Here is a 15598-nt window from a genome sequence, read left to right as displayed (position 1 = left end):
ACCCATTAGTTTCCTAATTCGTATTCAGTTCAGCTTTAAAATGTGAAAAAAAAATGTTTCGAGAACCTTGCAATAAACTATCCTATCCTATCCTACTTGTAACGGGAGATTGTTGAAAGGGGCTAAGACGGAGGGAAGGAAAACTCAGGAGGGTCGAACCGTCGAATGGTCCAAAACTGATTAATCTCTTCCAAAGAAGCCCTAGGCGGTCCGTCCCGGCTTTAGAGTTAAGAAGTCAAGTTAAGTTGGCTCTGACAGTACCGTACACGAGTAGTTAACCTAACTTATCGAGCAAGTACTGTAACACTTCAAACTTGCATACGGACCGTAGTATACTGGTAGAAAGGGATTCTAAAGGGAGTGGTGTCCAGTCACCTGACTTCGCTTAGGAACTAACGTTGAACGAGACTAGGAGAACTTCTTCAAATCAGTTTGCCAATAATTCTAGATTAGGCTGCAACCGTTTTCAACACGAGGTTGAACCACACATTTACGGAAACCACTTTGGAAGAAGAATTTTTGACAGTAAAAGGTAGATAAGTTTCTGGTTCAAATTAATCTATTTAACATCCGCGTTTTTGTTGAATTTTGAGTTCGTTAGGGGTTAATGGGGAAACCTTACGTTGTCAGTTAGAAGACCATAAACTAAAGTTGAAAAGGTTTCCCATTATAACAACGTGAAAAGTTATGTTTGTCATAATTCCGGTGTGAAAAGTGAAAACCGAAGTTTAGACGTGGAAAAATAGGTTTAAATTTGAGAATTAATGAATGTCAATGATTTTGTTGTAACAATGTGACAGAGATCGCTCCCTAAAAAGATCAAAGAAAATCAGGGAGAAATTTAATCCAATCTAACTAACAATTAGCATTTTAATTAAATATTAATTATATATAACGAAAGGAAAATATAGTCGATATAAAAATCTAGAAAATTTTGTTAAAATTCGGTAAAATAGCACCTGGAATTAAAATTTAATCTCTCTTTCTCTCTCTCTCTAAAGTCACGGGATGTTTTTGTCTTTTTTCGATTTTCTTAACCAGTTCCTAATTTCCCTTAGTAATTATATAAGAAGGGATGGATTTCTTTACTTAAAAGCACGTGATTGGCCCTTCAAAGGGGCCTCTTCTGAAGGAGGGTAGATAGATACTTATTAAAATGCGCGACCACCACTGTCTCGATCATGGGACTAGCCAAGAAAAAAAAAAAATCACGATTTTTTTCTTACTTAATTCATCCCGCCCGAAGGACGACTGGTTTGGCGGGATTCTAATCTCAACTCATGTGACTTGGACCCGAATTTTTAGAGAGAATCATTTTCGGAAAAAACACTTTTAGCACTTAGTTCGCGCCCTAGTAACTAACTAGTAGTGATCACAAATAGTTTTTAATTTAATTTAATTAGATTTGTATAACATTGCACGTGATTAATAAAACCCAAAGTGTCACGAGGTGTAGGGGAACTTAAGTGACTATATCATGAGTACATCATTTCCATATTCTCATCTGAGCAGAATGGACGACATCGATGGTACCGAAAGGCGACCTTTGCTCTACGATAGACCGAGTTTTGCCTTGCATAGAAAATCACCTCCACCAACTCAATGGTGGAAATGGGCCATTGGTGTACTTTCAATAACGTAAGTGCTTTCACCCATTTCGGGTTATTATACCGGGCTTCAAAATTCTGAGAACTACCTTTATCCGTAGGTGTGTTTGCGCGTCCGTGATAGTAGTTTCCATACGCGGAATTCACGGTTCCAAGACATTGACGATAGAGCTACCTGATGAGCTGACGACCTTGGCTAATACGAAACAAGATGGCAACTTAAAGATGTCCTATGGTACAATGGGTAAGAAATATATTATGGGTTGTTGAATTCAACACGTGAGTTCCAACGTGGGGGATTTGTCTGGTTCACTTGTAGGCAAGGGATCTTCGCCTCCTGATTGGACAAAATGGATGAAGAAAGATAAACCCGATAAGCCAGATAAGCCCGACAAACCCGATAAGCCCGACAAACCCGATTGGCCAGACAAGGATTGGCCCGATAAGCCCGACAAACCAGATAAGCCTGACAAACCTGATTGGCCAGACAAGGATTGGCCCGATACGACAGACACGCCCGATACACCAGACTTGAAGAAAACTGCTGAAGAAAAACTCAACGATGAAATCCAGAAGAATATCTCTTACATTTACCAGAAAGCCAACGCCAAGTTCGCATCTCATTACCTTTTTGGTGAAGAGCCACCGGTTCCCAAACCAGGAGATGACGAGAACAAAACCGCTATAGCCTATGCCGAATTCAACGCCAAAATCCAAGAGAAATTCGCTAAGGCTTTCATGGGTGGAAATTTCAAGATTCCATTCCCAAAAGGTAGAAGGACCATGAAGATCAATCAAGGTCACACACTAATACATGTACGCTTCTTTACTTTCAGACGATGATGGTAAAACCACAAAAAAACCATTGTTGAAAAGCGGACCATCCGACTACGCTAGTATGGCAGATCCACAGTCTTACGTCAAGAAGTATCAGGATATCAACAACAAGTGGGCCAAAAAATACATGAACGGCGGAAGCGCCGCGAAAACTGACGACGGTAAAGGAATAAATGGCGAGAGTATGACGCAAAACGTCGGAGGAGGCGATGAAGGATGGGAAAAACAAATGGATGCCCAAAAGAAGTATGCTGATATGAACAAGTACATGAATGGAAAGTACTCTTCGAAGTACGGCGGAAGTCAGCTTAAATCCGCCGCGCCTGGAATGGCAGGAAACCCGGCATCTTACGCGGAATATAACAAGAAAATTAACGATAAATTCGCTAAGGCCTATATTGGAGGTGCTTCGGTCCCTGACTATACCTCCGCTGGGGATCCATCAACCTACATGGACTACAACGCAAAAATCAACAACAAATTCGCTTCAAAATACATCGGAGGAGGATCCACGGGTGGTTTCACTCCCAGCATGGACCACGGAATGTCATACATTGACAAGAACAAAGCCATCAATGAAAAGTTCATGGGAAAATTCACTGGCATCGATAAACCATTACTGAAGTCAACTGGCAAGACCGAAACCAGCGACGACCCAAGTCGATCTTACTTTGAGAAACACCGTGAAACTAACAACAAGTACCGTATGGCCAATGGTGGAGTCACCATCCCGGACACTCCTTCGAAAGATTACTCGGAGTTCGCTGATAAGTACAGCGACTACGCCAAGCAATACAAGCCCAAGAAGTCGAACCCTGGTAATGGAAAGTTGTACCTGACGAAAAAAGAACTCGATGAAAAGGTAGACAAAATTTATAATGACGCAAAAGAGAAAGCTAAGGTTCTTTTTGATGAAAAATGGAAACCTTATTACAAGAAGAAGGTTGAAGAGTACGTCTTGAAATCCGGTAACAAAGAAGAGGATATCTTTAAAGAGGCTACCATGTCCATGTTCGAAAGAGCAATGGAACATGGAAGCGTTAAGTTGGAGAAAAGAATGGCGCTAGAGGATAACCTTCGTCAGAAAGGTACATGAACAAATAACATGCCCAAATTCATCACACGCAAATTTTATCGTTTTCAAACGGTCCCGGGAAAGATAAAAGGCTGAATTATTTGGGTGGGAATAATAAAGATTGGTCTTCTTTCTGTGATTACCATAGGGGAAAGAAGTAATTAGTTTCAAAAACACAAGAACTAATATTATGTTCCGGGACGACTGATTTTTTTTGCTTTTACAAAAATCACAATTTATTAATTTGCATAAATGTATTTTTTCTGGATTATACTGCCAATAAAGGTTCCAATTTCTGGTTTAAAAAAAATTGAAATGGCTTCATTCTGTTTCCCCATATACACTTTTCCTTTTCAAACTTTCACTTCCGGTTCAAAATAAGGGCCAAAGTTAACCTTAACCTCCAACACGAACAACCAGTTCTTTAAAATGATTTATGGGATACATCGTGAAGAAACAGAATGGGGTCTTTCTGCTTTTTTTATCGAACCAAGATATGCGTTCCTTTGCAGGCAGACATAGCTTGGGGCTAAAATTATCGCTACATCGAATCTCTATCCCCCCCCCCTTAAATTATCATGTGACTTAATGAAACGAAAAACAACTCGTGACTTCCAATTAAAAGCAAAAAAGAGCAATCAAAGTCAGGGCCAATTACCCCACCATACCTAATTGTACTTGAATAGGAATTAAACTAACTGAGACCAGTGCCGCGGCTGCACATCAAAGATTCACGTCACTCAAACCGAGGGCGTTGAAGTTGGCCAAAAGAGCAGTGGTCAAGGAAGGGGCATCCGAGTTACTGAAAGATGAGTAAGTGTTGTTTCTAACGTAACTATCGCTAAGTCCTACTGACAAGTAGATGTCGTAGGTTAAAGCTCGAAAGCGACCAAGTGGGAGAATATCTTCCAAAACTTGAGGCCATGGGTCAAGCCGTCTTCAATGTTGAAGACGGCACCGAAGAAGGCCGGTGCTGGAAAGATAAACCTTACAGAATAGCGGATGGCGCGTGCAACAACGTGGCGCATCCAGTTTGGGGTGCTTCCTTCTCGCCGTATAAGCGACTACTTCCGGCAGTTTACGACGACGGCATTTCAACAATACGACTCGGAAGTTCCGGAAAACCGTTACCGAGTGCGCGCCAAATTAGCGCTACTATTTCCAACGGCAAGAGCAAGGGGGATAGTAAAGTAACAATGATGAGTACCTTTTGGGGACTTTTCGTGGATCATGACATAACAAACACCGCCGGTTCTAAATGTAAGTACTCAGTCCTTAACCTGCTCGGGTAGGTCTTTGATTGATTGAATCAAAAATCAATTTACGCGACTTCAAAAGCTTGCGACGGTACCCCAATTACTTGTTGCCACGTGGAAGTACTTAGGAACGCGTCCTACAAGCACCCAGAGTGTTTGGCAATCGGCGTATCAGAGGTTGACCAATTTTTCTCCCCCCTTAACATAACATGCCAAGAGTTTGTCAGATCGGCTCCAGCCAACTACAAACGACTGGGTAAGTGCTAGTACTAAACCCGGACTTTAAACCAACCCAAACTAAGGCCAATAAAATAGGTCCAAGAGATCAAATGAATCAAATTACGTCTTACCTTGATGGTTCGGTTACTTACGGTTCCTCCGAGGATGAACAGCATGGTATGAGGACCCACGTGGATGGTAAGTCATCAATTCGTGAGGTACGTACCTTGAGTATTTATTCTAACATCGTCGCTTCAAAGGTCAAATAAAGATCAGCATTCTTAACGGGCACCCAATGCTACCTGTCACACCCGACATATTTTCAACGTGTGGTAATCCTGCAAATCGTCAATACTGTTTTAAATCTGGTAATTTAACTTAGAATTAGCTAAGAATATTTCAGGAACATTAATGAACGCTTAAATACACACAAAAAGGGGACAAAAGAGTCAATGAACAAGTGGAATTAATGACAGTTCATACACTACTTCATCGCGAACATAATCGCGTCGCTGCAAAACTAAAAGAAGTCAATCCAACTTGGGACGATGAAAGATTATTTCAAGAAGCCAAGAGAGTGATAGTAGCTGAATTTCAACACATAACCTATAATGAGTATCTTCCACTTTTAGTAGGTACGTCGTCAAGGAACGTCTTTCAAAGTCAGTAGGTGCTTAACGGCAATTTCTTTCAGGTAAACGCTACATCAAGAAGTATGGTTTGGAACTAACCAAAGGTGGACACTACTACGATGGATACGACAACGAAACTGACCCTACAATAAGCAACGTCTTTGCCGCAGCTGCCTACCGATTTGGTCACGGGCAAATTAAAGTACTTGTAACAACCACCGTAAGTAACTGACGTAATGAAAACCGTCCAATTAATGTTTTCCAGAACTACATCGAACTGGTTGATTCCAAATACAACGTCGTTGAGAAAAGATCTCTAAGGGAAACTTTCTTCAACCCACAAACGATATACGAAAAAGGAGTCGATCCACACATCAGGGGAATGGTACATGAAGCAGCCAGTATTGTGGACAATCACGAAGCGGAAGAAGTACGACGACGATATGTCATCAATGTCACAAACCCATAACACTCGTATTTAATCTAAATTTCAGATCAGGAACCATCTATTCGAACCCAAAGGTGGTAAGTTTGGAATTGACTTGACAGCTACAACAATTCAACGTGGTAGAGACCACGGATTGGCGCCTTACACAAAATGGAGGAAATTTTGCGGCCTAAGTCCCATTAGAAACTGGAAAGACATGGAAGAACTCGCTGGTAAAGAGAAGACGGATATGTTCAGGAATACATACGAGTATGTCTAAGGTTTAACCGAATAAACGCAACCCATAATGTAACGTAAATCCCATCATAAACACAGTTCCGTCCATGATATTGACTTTGTGGTTGGAGCGGTATCTGAACCAAAGGTTCCAGGTGGTATACTTGGACCGACTCACTCTTGTTTGATAGCGGAACAGTTTTCCAGATTACGTAAAGGCGATAGATACTGGTACGAAAATACTTACCCAGCACCATTCACAAAGGGTAAGTACAACTGTAACATGGGGGAATTTGGGTAATTGTCAGGCCAATCAGACCTTGATCTATATAATTGTTTTTCAGAACAATTGGTCGAGATTAAAAAGTCAAATATAGCTCGACTTTTATGTGATAACTCCGACAGTTTGGAGACGGTGCCTCTAAAACCCTTCGAAACACATTCCAAAAAGTAAGTAATCGAACATAATCTTGGAAGGGACTGTATTCCTTTAGAAAAACCCTGGTTACGGAAACTAGAAGGTTTCTAACTTCGCAATATTTCAGAAACATTCTGGTAAAATGCAGTGATAAACACAGAATACCGGAAGTTGACTTCAGTGTATTTTACGAAGACCCTAAAAATCGTTTACCAAGTAGCGAATATAAACCATAGATAAATATGTATTAGTGCCATAACCAAAAAAAATCGTACTTATTACCTCGGGAATGTAGTTTTTGCGAACTTATGTTCATTAGAATATACATAACAATAAAAATGTTCTACTATTATAAAAACCGTATAGTACACGCCAATTTATTTGTTTCTTTGTTTTTTTTTTCTTCTTCAAAAGCACATATTACTATTAAAAATGCAACATTACAGAATAAAATGCATTATGTTGGTTGTCGTTTCATTTGTTTTTTAGGGGGAGGGGAGGGACAAAACTTTTATGTGTTTAAATATAAATAAAAACTACCTTAAACTCGCGTGAAATTCCCCGAATTACACCTACCATGATGAAAATGGGATGTTATATCGTAATTAATATTCACGAAACAATTTAAAAATCAATTCATGCATGCATGGTTAAAAGGCATTTTTGATACACTTAAAATAATAATAATAATAAGCTTAATTTAAATGGCCTGATTTAATTAAATTAATTTAAGTACAGCCATTGGCTCTTACACTTAATATATACTGTTATTAAGTTAATTAATTAACTTAATTTAATTCGACATTAAAACAATTAACCATTTTGCTACCATAACACTAAATGAGGAGGGGTTTTTGTCTGCTGCCTTTGCCCTTTTGACTTAAGGGCTTGTTTACAATCACTAAAAACAAATGGTGTGGTGTACTAAGTGATTCTACGTTAATTATGGCACGATAAATGCTAATTACTTAAGTGATTAGTGGAGGGGGGCTAGGAGGGACGTTTAAAATAATTAATACCAGTTGCGCGCGAAAAATAATTAATACCACCATGAAAATTACCACAAAATCTGTCTTATTAATTATACGATGTCTTTTCTTCATCAAATTTAAATTTCAAGTATTAAAACTTGTTTGTATGTTTTTTTTTGCGTACGAATTTCTAACGAAAAACGTTAATTAATTTCTTATTCGTTTTTCCTTTTTTTTCTTCTATTAATTAACTCCTAAACCCTAGACATTATATACAGTCGTAATTAATTTTTAATATATGCATAATTTATACATATTCCCACGTTATTTATACTAATTTTCCATCATGAATAAGTCGACATAAAAAATAAGCAAACCAGACGATGGTTAACAATATTCACGAAAGGAAATTAAAGAATAAATAAATACGTGATGATTAATTTTATTTTTAATATTTTTAACGCGCGGAGTTAATTAACAAAAAAATATATATAATTTCCACAAAGAAATTAAAAATAAAATAAAGAAAGGGGGGGTAAATAAATAGCTGTAAAAATTGATACTCGTTATAAGAAAATATATGTATAATATCGCACGTAAAATTTCCATTATTTAAAAATTAAGCCAAAAATTAATGAAAATAACTCTCTATTTTTTCTCTATCTCTCTCTTTCTTTTATAGCAACTTCAGAAGAATGTTTGTAAATAAAATTATTATAACGAAATAAATAAATAAATAAATACTTCGTTAAAATAATTTGTGAACATTTCTGAATAAACTTCGTTAACTTAGTTAATTAACTAAAGATTTTAAAAAAATCTCTTACGGAAATTATTGGAAGTAATAGATTAGATTAATATTAAAAAAACTTTACGACGAATTTATCTCTCCTTTTTTTTTAAATTCATCTCAGATCGAGTTCTTTTTTTTTGGGGGGGGGGGGGTTAATCTTAAACTAAGAAGCGATATCTAGTTTATTAGGGAGAAGGTGTAAGATACCTAAGTATTCGCGCGCCATAGTCCCAGTTCCCCTTTTAAAATACAAGGGGGGACGTAAAAGGAGGCCCCGGGCTATTTCGCCTCTCCGCAGTCGGGAAAATATGAGTGTAATTTTCGTCATTCGCGTAGACGCGCTGACGTGCTTTTTCAAGAACCAATTAGATGCTGGCTGGTTGTAATTTAGAGGCGGCGGGGATTAACTCCGGACCTACTACACGTTTGGACTGGAGATAAAGCTAGATTATAAATGAGGGGCGATTTTATACCTTCTCCCTTATAAACTAGATATTACTTCTTGCTTAAACCTAATTTTATTTTAAAGTTATTTAGGTTTGTGGGATTGTAAATCGTTCCTTGTTAGATTATATTTAAATATTGGTCATGTAGTTAGTTGCCTCAATATGTAGAATTGAATTTGCCGTTTAAAATTGTTCGGCGGGTGGTGTGTGGTGGAGATTTTTACGTTTTATTTGAAAACTTTTTCTAAAATCTAACGGTGTTTGTTTTTCTTTTCTTTGAAAATTTTCAATTAGGGGGAAGGCTTTGTTTTTTTGTTTTTTAGATGATAAATGTCAAGGGGGGAGGTTGGTTGTTCTTTTGTTTCTTAAGAAATTCATATTGTTTAAAACATTCAAAACGTTTAAAGGTGGAAAAAGCCTTTCGAAGTTGGTTTAAACGATTATATATCCTGGTCTATTTCTGTTTTTTTTTTTTTTCGAAGAGATGATTAATAACACACGCTAGATATGAGATCGATGCCTATTATTGGCACAATTATTTTTTCTTTTTTTTTTACGTTAACTTAAATTATTGATTTTAAAGGTTCTACGACCTCACATCACCTCTGGCCACTGTCCTGTGGAAAAATTAATGACATTTACGTCACCATTTTAAACAAAAATTAACATTATTGTGTGAAATCGTGCAAAATAACACGTAAATGCAACGCAAGTGAAATTCAAAAATATATAAATTTATACGGGAAAGCAAAAATACTGAAACTAGTTAAATTAATTCCAACGTGGTCTATTTTTGGATTGGTTGTAATGAAAAATGAAGGAAATACTGTCAAGCATGAACATCCATGACCAAATGAAATCAAAGTACGTCTAAAAACACTACGTAAGTGAAAAGAAAACGATGGAAACACTACTAAGCGTCGAGAGAAGAAAGATATTTAAAACTCGGGTTAATCAAGCGCACTACAGGCTGGGGTGCAAAAACTACAGGTTGTTTCTGATAAGTATGCAATAAATTAAACTGGGTGTCTTTGTTCTTTGGGTTAAACTGAATGGAAAGTGTCAATTATCAATGGGGTCTACAAAATTTTGTTACTGAGATATAGGCTCCCAAACATTGATTGGCCCCTAAAACAATTAAGGAAATAGAGTAATTTCTTTCCCATATAGGCAACGTCATAACCCTCTATCTCTTACCTTAGTGATATCCCCCCTCCCCTTCCCTTCCAGGGGCAAATAGTATTCTCTAGTACAAAGTTGCCCCTAACGTAGGGGATACACAGTTCACTCCCCCATCTCAACCGAAATTACTCTATAGTAATATCACATGACATGTGGAGTAAGCCCTATCAGCCGACCCATCTTGTTTACTTTCGTAAATCTTCAATCTAAGAACGTTCTTTAAGCCTTTATCTAGCAGAAGTGTAATATTAAACGGGTAGAAGACAAGCGACTTTGAATTAGCTTAACTTTGCCAGCGTACCCACAATTCAACCCCGTTTTAATTTTCACGAGAGTGATAACTATGGAGATAAGTTAGGCCTATCGCTTGCTTTATAACTACAGCAAATAAAATTTAAACTTGACCACCTTGGTTTTTATTAGCACCAGGGGAATTCGCGAGACATCCGCCGCTTTTCGTTCAAGGTTTGATGACAGCTATGACTAATCGCCTATTTATATCTCACGCACTCATAGAACGCACTAGGTTGACACCAACCCTTTAGAATATAGTTATCACTTGCGAGATAACACGCTTAAAAAGATAAGAGAATTGCCCCCAGAGGGTTATGACGTATGGAAATGAAATTACTCTATTTCCTTGATTTATGGGACAACCAATGTTTGGGAAACCCTTATCTCCGAAACTAAATGTTGTAGACCCCTTGTCCTTTGACACTCTGCACACAGTTTGACGCCAAGTACACACCCCTTCATTCAATTCACACCAGACTTAACAGAAACACGTTAAATGTGCAATAAATTGGAAAAGAACAAGCAGGTCATATCGAAATAAGAAAAAAAATCACTCCAGAAAAAAGTAACAGAAAGATATTTAAAAAATTGGGTATAAAACCACCGCCACTGCCAATTTACGGAATTCCCATTTCCGTGTAACAAAATTGGACTGAAGATTATTGCCACCACCAAAATCGCCACGTTACGCAACAGAGCCTTCGAAAGTGTGGATTTAGCGATGATGAGCTGGCCAAGGGGTTGTTAAGAGGCGGACAAAATAAACGAACGGTATTTTGGTAGTTGAGCGCAAAGATTTGCGGGAATTTTTTAAAGACAAGATTGAATGAATAAAAGCGGCCCCGAATAAAACCTAAGAGAATATAAGAAGGAATTGGAAAAGGGAACCACGAAGAAATCCGGATGAATAATTTAAACACAATTTACAATCTTCAAAGTTCATTTTCTATACCCTGATGCGAACAGATACTATTGCTACCCGACGACGAGAACGGGGTTGTACCGCGGCTACCTACCCCGACCGAGAACGGGGTCGTACCGCGGCTACCTACCCCGACCGAGAACGGGGTCGTACCGCGGCTACCTACCCCGACCGAGAACGGGGTCGTACCGCGGCTACCTACCCCGACCGAGAACGGGGTCGTACCGCCGTTACCTACCCCGACCGAGAACGGGGTCGTACCGCGGCTACCTACCCCGACCGAGAACGGGGTCGTACCGCGGCTACCTACCCCGACCGAGAACGGGGTCGTACCGCGGCTACCTACCCCGACCGATAACGGGGTCGTACCGCGGCTACCTACCCCGACCGAGAACGGGGTCGTACCGCGGCTACCTACCCCGACCGAGAACGGGGTCGTACCGCCGTTACCTACCCCGACCGAGAACGGGGTCGTACCGCGGCTACCTACCCCGACCGATAACGGGGTCGTACCGCGGCTACCTACCCCGACCGAGAACGGGGTCGTACCGCCGTTACCTACCCCGACCGAGAACGGGGTCGTACCGCGGCTACCTACCCCGACCGAGAACGGGGTCGTACCGCGGCTACCTACCCCGACCGAGAACGGGGTCGTACCGCCGTTACCTACCCCGACCGAGAAGCACGGGGTCGTACTTCGGCTACCCGAGAAGCACGGGGTCGTACTTCGGCTACGCGAGAAGCACGGGGTCGTACCGCGGCTACCCCGATCGAGAAGCTCGGGGTCGTACTTCGGCTACCCGAGAAACACGGGGTCGTACTTCGGCTACCCGAGAAGCTCGGGGTCGTACTTCGGCTACCCGAGAAGCACGGGGTCGTACTTCGGCTACCCGAGAAGCACGGGGTCGTACTTCGGCTACCCGAGAAGCACGGGGTCGTACTTCGGCTACCCGAGAAGCACGGGGTCGTACTTCGGCTACCCGAGAAGCACGGGGTCGTACTTCGGCTACCCGAGAAGCACGGGGTCGTACTTCGGCTACCCGAGAAGCACGAGGTCGTACTTCGGCTACCCGAGAAGCACGAGGTCGTACTTCGGCTACCCGAGAAGCACGGGGTCGTACTTCGGCTACCCGAGAAGCACGGGGTCGTACTTCGGCTACCCGAGAAGCACGGGGTCGTACCTCGGCTACCCGACGAGAACGGGGTCATACCGCGGCTACGCAATAAGTACAGACACTATGGCTACCTGATAACATCGCGACCCTTCTTCCCAAATAATTAAACCAATTTAAACGTTGTTAATTATACAGAGTATTCTTATCTGCAGATTATTTCTAGCAACCCTCAATTCCCACTAGGAATGTAACAAAGAAAAAGGTATAAAACTCACCATTAGCCATTGATACAAAGAGTTGTTGAAAATCCGCTAGCTCTTGTCCTAAAATTTCCATGGCATTTTGGTCTTGTTGATTAGAAGAACCGGGAGTTGAATTATTGATGGTGGTGGTGGCATTAATCCCAGTTGGCGAAGTGGAACTGCCGCTATTGGCAGTGTCGGAGTTTGTATTATTCCAAACGTTATCCGAAGCACTAACTTGAACCGGAGGATGACCATCCACCATTTTTACTAGATTAGAATCACCGGGTTTCATAATAGATCCTAGAGCGCGTGGAGAACGTTGCACCGTTGACGTTGAACCTTCTCCCGAATCACCAGGAGCCCCCCTGGGTGGTACCGGTGGTTTAGGGCCTAAATCCTTCCTATGCAGCGATTGAGGGGGCAGAACGGGTTTATTAGGCGGGACAGGAGGCGGGTTTCCTCTACCAGCTGGACCGGGCGATTTTCGTGAAGGGGGTCCGATGTTACTAGTTCCTTTAAGCAAGCTTTGACCAGCGAATAATTTAACAGCGGCTGAAACTGAAGTGCAACCTCCCGATGAAGAAATGGGAGAGGTTTCCTCTTGAGCTTCGGAATCGGAGGAAGACGCGGTGGCGGCGTGAAGATCTCCAGTATTGGCTTGAGGGGAAGTCGGGGAAGGCGAAATGGAACGAGGAGGCAAAGCCGGGGTGCTGACTTTTAAAGCGGATTTGGCACTTTTCGTCACAGTGACGGTAGTAGCGGTAAGAGGAGTAGCGAGAGTAATTGGCACGGCCGTTGAGGGTTGCGGAGCGGGGACAGGTTTTCCAATGGCCATTTTGGGGGGAACGTGAGCCACTAATCCGGGTGGTTTGGCGGGTGTGGCTGGGGCGGGACTAACCATTGAGGATAATATACTGCTGCCACCTCCGCCGCCTATGGAAGGGATACTAGAAGCTAACCCACATTTGGGACTGACTGGTTTGGCTACGCTTCTGGGAGGGCTGACAGTAGGAGTGACTGTGGGAATGGCTCTAAGGGTTGGCGGTGTCGTCACCATCGTCACGATGGTACTTCTGACTCCTTCACCCAGATTGACTGTCAAGGGTGGTTTTTGCTCCTGGTAAGTGGTCAACTGTTGCTTCAAACCCTCCATCTCAATTTGGAGTCGCTCAATCTCATTTAAAAGCTCTTGGTTTCTAAGGTCATAAGCTGATAGTTGAACTTTGTAGCTCTCCCTTTCGTAATCAAATTCGGATAGCTGCCTTTCCATTTCAGCTTCCATTTGTAGAGATTTCTTGCTTTCCTCCTCCAAACCTTCAACCATATCGGCCATCCTATTCTTTTCATCATTCAGGATGTCACTAAGCTCGGCGGCTTGTTGCTTTTCTTCCAGCAGCCTTAGGACTAGTCTTTTACGTTCGGCCAATAGCAAAAGAACAATCTGTTTCTGCCTCAAACGTTCTTCTTCTAAAGTGTCCGAAAGCCTTTGAGCTTCCTTCTCCAAACGTTTGTTCTGTTGTCTTTCAAAATCAACTTCCTGTCTCAACCTCTCCCTTTCTTTTTCAAGTAAATAAGTAACGTCATCCCCTTGAGCCGTATCTTGGGCGTGTTTCCGCCTCTCTTCGTCCAATTCCTGTATGGCTTTAGCATATTGCTCGTTAGCTTCTTGTAGCTGCTCTCTAAGATTATCTTGAGCTTTCCTTTGATGAGCTATTAAGAGCTCTAACTGATGTAGCTGCGCGTTATAAGCTTGTTTAACGGCAGTTTCGTCAAAGTTCGGGTCAAAAGCACCAAAGACATCTCTTTGCAAAGCTGATAAAGGGTCAGCACCCGCGGAAAAGGCTTTTTTATGTTTCCTTTTAGGATATAAAAGTTGTTTAACTTGTTCAGCCTTCAGCACCGCTATAACAATTTCCCTAGCTTGCAGTTCAGCTTCTAAAACACTTAGTAGCTTCAAGAGGTCCGTTTTATTTAGCTCCATCTTGGGATGCCTCTATCAAAGTCGAGTTAATTTGATTAATTTTTTTTAAACAAAATTCTAAACTAAAATATGTAAATATTATAGCTTAATTTACCTTAAGGGTGCTACTAGCCAGCTTATCTAGAGGTTCAAAGGTGTACATATTTCCAGATTGTTGTTGAGAACGGTTAGGTCCTCTAGTTGCCATAGCCAATAACAATATACAAAGGCTCTTCTACCCGGCAAATCTTCTTGATAAGATTTGACAGAAACTAAAAATATAGATTTATAAGGGATTAAAAATCGAGTACTGTTTACTATCGAGCTTATAGTATTAAGCCAAATTTAACCCACAATGCGTGTACTTTATACATAATAAGTAACAAATGTTAGACTATCAAACATTTTTACTAAACACTTCAATAACTGCTAATATAAAACTGTTACAATTCTTTCTAAACGCTTCCGAAAATGGTAAATTAATTATCTGCCATAAGATTTGTCAAAAAACTACATTGAAATTAAAAAGAAAGGGGTTTGCATTCTAACTTCGCATGCGAAAATTATTACTAATCCTTTCATGGCCAAGGCTTAGCGCGGGTCAAAATTCTGTAGGCGACTAGGCGTTCTAGGATTTGGGTGTTTTTTGATAGCAAAGATATATTAAAATACTTTAACTGATAGAAAAAATGAATACATACCCTACTGATGAAGTAAATTCATGTAGAATTCTTATTACTTAAAGAAATAATTAGTTAAAACTTCGAAAAAACCCGATGACAAAACCGTCGCCCGTCCATTTTCAATCGGGGGTCACCCGCTTTTAGCCTTTTTCAATGCAGTACGAACAATACGAATCAAGGGGTCGAACAATTGCCTTAAAATAACTAAATGTTTGTCATAAACCTCAACACGCGCCCAAATGAACACTTATGTACCTTGAAAAATTACCCTTGAAACTA

At 40.8% G+C, this 15598-nt stretch overlaps 2 protein-coding genes across 8 annotated transcripts; one reads left to right on the top strand and one right to left on the bottom strand.

Annotated features, from left to right (window-relative positions):
* Positions 1 to 229: 229 nt before the first annotated feature.
* LOC149691702 (uncharacterized) lies at positions 230 to 7069 on the top strand. 4 transcript variants are annotated; one of them, XM_089869088.1, is made up of 18 exons: positions 230 to 532; positions 1513 to 1638; positions 1709 to 1851; positions 1927 to 2379; positions 2444 to 3306; positions 3385 to 3532; positions 4206 to 4332; positions 4382 to 4779; positions 4858 to 5031; positions 5091 to 5192; positions 5255 to 5362; positions 5432 to 5629; positions 5689 to 5828; positions 5892 to 6056; positions 6121 to 6323; positions 6390 to 6556; positions 6635 to 6740; positions 6836 to 7069. In XM_089869088.1, exons 2-18 carry the CDS (start codon positions 1514 to 1516, stop codon positions 6942 to 6944), a joined length of 3729 nt encoding a protein of 1242 aa, XP_089725214.1. In that variant the 5' UTR covers positions 230 to 532; position 1513; the 3' UTR covers positions 6945 to 7069. The 4 variants fall into 4 exon arrangements, with proteins under 4 accessions (XP_089725214.1, XP_089725212.1, XP_089725213.1 ...); XM_089869086.1 differs by having other exon boundaries at positions 231 to 532; positions 2444 to 3532; positions 6390 to 6553; positions 6632 to 6740; XM_089869087.1 differs by having other exon boundaries at positions 232 to 532; positions 2444 to 3532; positions 4391 to 4779.
* LOC149691701 (uncharacterized) lies at positions 7058 to 15484 on the bottom strand. Of its 4 annotated transcripts, none has more exons than XM_089869092.1 (4): positions 15338 to 15483; positions 14752 to 14908; positions 12707 to 14669; positions 7058 to 9535 (listed from the first exon to the last, which is right to left on the bottom strand). In XM_089869092.1, the coding sequence occupies exons 2-4, from the start codon at positions 14842 to 14844 to the stop codon at positions 9513 to 9515; spliced, it is 2079 nt and encodes a 692-aa protein (XP_089725218.1). In that variant the 5' UTR covers positions 14845 to 14908; positions 15338 to 15483; the 3' UTR covers positions 7058 to 9512. The 4 variants fall into 4 exon arrangements, with proteins under 4 accessions (XP_089725218.1, XP_089725217.1, XP_089725219.1 ...); XM_089869091.1 differs by having other exon boundaries at positions 7058 to 9530; XM_089869093.1 differs by having other exon boundaries at positions 12912 to 14669.
* Positions 15485 to 15598: the final 114 nt, after the last annotated feature.

This window comes from Phalangium opilio, unplaced genomic scaffold (genome assembly GCF_054372755.1).
Source record: "Phalangium opilio isolate 3A_F unplaced genomic scaffold, DU_Popi_V2 ptg000025l_1, whole genome shotgun sequence".
Classification (NCBI taxonomy): Eukaryota; Metazoa; Arthropoda; class Arachnida; order Opiliones; family Phalangiidae; genus Phalangium; species Phalangium opilio.
Note: the sequence above shows the minus strand (reverse complement) of the source record. Positions and strands in the feature narration are given on the sequence as shown.

Bases quoted from the DNA above. Each gene is read 5' to 3' on its own strand.
- LOC149691702 (XM_089869086.1), top strand. From the start codon at position 1,514: ATGGACGACATCGATGGTACCGAAAGGCGACCTTTGCTCTACGATAGA. The intron at 5,363-5,431 runs GTAATTTAACTT...ACACACAAAAAG, and splicing joins TCAATACTGTTTTAAATCTG to GGGACAAAAGAGTCAATGAA. The intron at 6,741-6,835 runs GTAAGTAATCGA...GCAATATTTCAG, and splicing joins TTCGAAACACATTCCAAAAA to AAACATTCTGGTAAAATGCA.
- LOC149691701 (XM_089869090.1), bottom strand. From the start codon at position 14,844: ATGGCAACTAGAGGACCTAACCGTTCTCAACAACAATCTGGAAATATG. The intron at 14,670-14,751 runs GTAAATTAAGCT...CGACTTTGATAG, and splicing joins TGGCTAGTAGCACCCTTAAG to AGGCATCCCAAGATGGAGCT. The intron at 11,248-12,706 runs GTGAGTTTTATA...ATATTCTCTTAG, and splicing joins CTTTGTATCAATGGCTAATG to GTTTTATTCGGGGCCGCTTT.